The sequence below is a fragment of the Triticum dicoccoides genome, chromosome 1B, assembly GCF_002162155.2.
Source record: "Triticum dicoccoides isolate Atlit2015 ecotype Zavitan chromosome 1B, WEW_v2.0, whole genome shotgun sequence".
NCBI lineage: Eukaryota > Viridiplantae > Streptophyta > Magnoliopsida > Poales > Poaceae > Triticum > Triticum dicoccoides.
Genome location: NC_041381.1, coordinates 577,885,500 through 577,889,553, shown reverse-complemented (window position 1 = coordinate 577,889,553; position 4,054 = coordinate 577,885,500). Strand labels below are relative to the sequence as shown.

Below are 4,054 nucleotides of genomic sequence, written 5' to 3'. Positions count from 1 at the left end.
AGGACCGCGGATGGACCTGTCGAACGCTCACACAGATGAGGTGCACAAGTGGCAAAATTCTCAGAAACGGTCCAAATTAAAAAAGGCAATCACAATACCATGGTGAAGACAGTACTAGAAATATTCTTACTTGTTGCAAATATGATAACGTTTTCCCAAAAAATAATAAAGAAAAAAGGTTTGAGGCCTGCTGTCCAAAATAAAAAGGAAGAGAAAACAATTCAGAGGCCAGGGATGAGCAGCACGTGACACAGCAGCGGTCACTCACACGCACAAGTGGCAGTGCCCGGATCCACTTGGCAGGAGTTGTAGTTGGTTGGGACCTCACCTCGGATGTCAACCGGCACGGCAACCCCGTCACGGGCGGCCTATAAATGCTCCCGGCCTTCCTTCCCCTCTCCCACTGCCCACTGCCTCCCCTCCATTCCATCTCGAACCCATTAAACAACCGGAGCCGTCCTCCTCCTCCTCCCACCAGATCTCAGATCCGCGGAGCTCCAGTGCGCCTCCCATGGCGGTCAAGGTCTACGTCGTGTAAGCACCCGCTCCCTCGCTGCTACTACTATCTGTTTCGCTGCCCCCCATTACAATCCACACTCGTGCATACTATGAAACTGAATTTCTAGACGTTGTTAATTCAGATAGTTGATTATTCTGCCTAGATTTTTTTAAATTCGGATTGAAACGTATGTCCCGGCAGCAATCACAGACCATGAGTGCACAATTGTTCTTCGGGAGGCCCTCCGCCCGTCGACGCCTCCGTCTAGAGCGGTTCTTGTAGTTTTGATCGTTCGCGTCAGAGTTCAGTCCAGGTTCAGTGAACTGAAAGTCTGAAACGAGTGGTGGGGGTGAGGGTTCAGAGTCACAGATAACCTGTGCTCGATTATTAGCTGTATGTGTATGGGGTATCATCAATCATGGATTTAATCCGTGGTGGGTCTGGTGGTCCATGATGGGATCGATGCCGGATATGGATGGGGACCTGATCCTGCACTAATAATCCTGCCCTGTCCCCTTTATCTGAATATATTTTCCTCCCTGTCGTGTGAAACTGTGAATCGCGCACCTCTGAAGTATCCGCCGTCCGGGCAGACATCGGCGACTTCTCGAAGCAATTTCCCGTTACCAGTGGCAGTGGATGCAGTCAACAACACCTTGATTGCCATCTCTCTGAAGAACATCACCTAGGTTGTTGACTGTCCCTAGTTGCTTGCTTTGGGCTACGTTTCCTATATGAATTTCATAGCAGGATATGCTAGTGTATCTTTACCATTTACCCTGTTCCCACCAACTAATAGGCATAGCTACTCATGGGTCACCCATCGCTGCATATGCTCAGGTCTCTAGTGCGATGTATATCATATTATATGATAGTCCACTGCTCCTTTAAAGAAAAGATAAAATGGAACCTTTTGTGCTTTAAATAGGATGGAAATCATATATACATACTATGTGGAACTTGTGTATTAGGTGAGAACTGGCCTAAATGTTTAATCAAATTGTAGTTTACCCCTTCTCTCGTTTTAAAATAAATCTCTGAGTTTCTTCCTTCTTTTTAAATGATATGTTTTCTTATTAAAAGAATCCGTTTAGTAAAAAATAGTCTGCTGATTAAAATTTTGGTGGCCTTCTTTCCGCTTGCATATGCAAATTTGTCAGTTGCAGCACAGCAATTAAAAGGTCATTTTCTTTTGATGTGGGTTTTCCACTACAACCCCACTGTCTCCTGTGATGGATCTTTGCTTGTAGTAGTGTTCAATCTTATTGCTTCCTAGTGTCAACTCCACCAACATGAACTTTTAGCTTTTCCACAATTATGCCTGTCTCAATAAAAGCTTATTTGAAGCACAAAAGTAACCAGTGCATAATTACTATCAAAAACGTATGAGCAAGTCCACTGGCCTTCTGAATATTGGAATGCAATACAATTAATCTGTAAAGTGTGAGAACTCACATCAGCATTTGAAGAATGTCACTCCTGGTCAGAATCAAACTACTAGTATCTTCAAGCATCTTTGAGTGTTCAGTACTCAGTGCAATGGATGCATCCTGCTATTGGCAGGCAGCATTTCTCTATCAATTCGCATCACTCGTCTTTCTTTGAAGTCACATCTATCAGAAACCATAAGCACATAACTAACCTGTATCACCCCATCACTGTCTAACATAAGCTATAATTGGACCATGTTTTAAAATTTTGCCTGCTGAATGGGATTGCCCAACTACCAAAAAGTAAGCCTCTAGAAGCCTTTAGATAAAAGATGGGAAACACCTGGGTTATTCTAATTAGACCTTTGATTGACAGTTTGCCCCAAACCCTTCGTGACATTTTGACATCATTTTCAGACTTATTGTTTTGCCTGTACATGATTACTCTGTTTTCTTAGTGGCTGTGGGGGCAAACTCCTTTCACCAATCACCAGATATAGAACTTACAGCCATAAGTTTACTGAAGTAGTTATATAATATACTGGCACGAAGTTCTCGACACATATGTCTTACATAGTTCGTTAATTGATGAACATTTGTGCCGTGCGTAACACACTAGCTGGTTCATGATGTCCTTTGTTCCTTTTGTTAGCCTAGTGTGTTTCCCAAAGTTGTCTGAAACACGCGTAAACAAGAAAGTAGTGGTGGTTGATGTTTATGGGACAAGATATATCATTGTGTCTTGCTTCTTGCACGTCAATAAAAAGTAGGGAGTAAAATCATCACCAATTTTTGACAGGTACTACTCCATGTATGGTCATGTTGCTAAGCTAGCTGATGAGATCAAGAAAGGTGCTTCCTCTGTCGAAGGCGTGGAGGTTAAAGTGTGGCAGGTCAGTCTCAGCAACCCTGTTTATCAGTTGACAACAGTCTCAAGAACCAACTGATGTATAGAGAAAGATGTCATGAAAAATGAATTCATACATGTTTTACCTACCATCTATCTTAAAGGTCCCTGAGATCCTGAACGAGGAAGTCCTTGGCAAGATGGGCGCCCCGCCCAAGACCGACGTGCCAGTGATCTCCCCTCAGGAGCTGGCGGAGGCCGACGGCGTCCTGTTCGGGTTCCCGACGAGGTTCGGCATGATGGCGGCGCAGATGAAGGCGTTCTTCGACGCGACGGGCGGGCTGTGGAGGGAGCAGAGCCTGGCGGGGAAGCCGGCGGGCGTGTTCTTCAGCACGGGCACGCAGGGCGGCGGGCAGGAGACGACGCCGCTGACGGCGGTGACCCAGCTGACCCACCACGGCATGGTGTTCGTGCCGGTGGGGTACACGTTCGGCGCCAAGATGTTCGACATGGACAAGGTGCAGGGCGGCAGCCCGTACGGCGCCGGCACGTTCGCGGGGGACGGGTCGCGGTGGCCGTCGGAGATGGAGCTGGAGCACGCCTTCCACCAGGGCAAGTACTTCGCCGGCATCGCCAAGAAGCTCAAGGGCTCCTCCGCCTGAGTGCATGATCATTGATCACCTGATCACTGGTGGTGGTGGTGGTGGTGCTGCTATCTGTATCTGTGGAGCTTAAGTTTGATGTGTGGTGTGGGCACTGTTATGTTAATTATTATGGCTTTGATTGAACCGGTTGTAAAGTTTGTAAGTGGATTTTGAATTTCATAGTATTATCATATCACTGCCATTGATACAAGTGACCGCGGTGGACTGTGGCGCACTCGCGCTGTACACGTAGATTTACTGTCCCTGCGGTCGTTTTTCTTGCGTGTTTGTTCTGCTTTGGACCAGTTTCTGCTCTCTTTCTCTTCTCTGATCTTTCTCACGCTTAACAACTGCTGTAATTGTCGTTTGGAACCTTTGTTTTTTATCTATATATTCACGTACAGTCTTCCTGCACGGTTTGAAGGAAAAAACTCTGCAAGTTAGCCTGTATTGTTCAGACAAGAAGTAGCCTTCTACAAATCACCAAGATACAATGTCTGTTCACAGTATGGTCCAACTTAAGGTTCAATGTTTAATGTGACTCTGAAACAACCAATAGTTCACCAAGACACCAACACGATTTCACCCTCTATCTAAGAGGAAGTTTCGTCCTCGGCTCATGCGGGACTAGGGA

General features: G+C 46.1%; 1 protein-coding gene across 1 annotated transcript; it reads left to right on the top strand.

Moving 5' to 3' along the window:
* Nucleotides 1-386: 386 nt before the first annotated feature.
* LOC119348876 (NAD(P)H dehydrogenase (quinone) FQR1-like) lies at nt 387-3,661 on the top strand. The gene is made up of 3 exons (XM_037616874.1): nt 387-534; nt 2,729-2,822; nt 2,941-3,661. Exons 1-3 carry the CDS (start codon nt 512-514, stop codon nt 3,436-3,438), a joined length of 615 nt encoding a protein of 204 aa, XP_037472771.1. The 5' UTR covers nt 387-511; the 3' UTR covers nt 3,439-3,661.
* The last annotated feature ends 393 nt before the right edge of the window (nt 3,662-4,054 follow it).

Excerpts from the sequence above, each read along its gene's own strand:
- LOC119348876 (XM_037616874.1), top strand. The coding sequence starts at position 512 with ATGGCGGTCAAGGTCTACGTCGT. Across the intron at positions 535-2,728 it reads GCGGTCAAGGTCTACGTCGT|GTACTACTCCATGTATGGTC; the intron begins GTAAGCACCCGC and ends AATTTTTGACAG. Across the intron at positions 2,823-2,940 it reads TGGAGGTTAAAGTGTGGCAG|GTCCCTGAGATCCTGAACGA; the intron begins GTCAGTCTCAGC and ends TCTATCTTAAAG.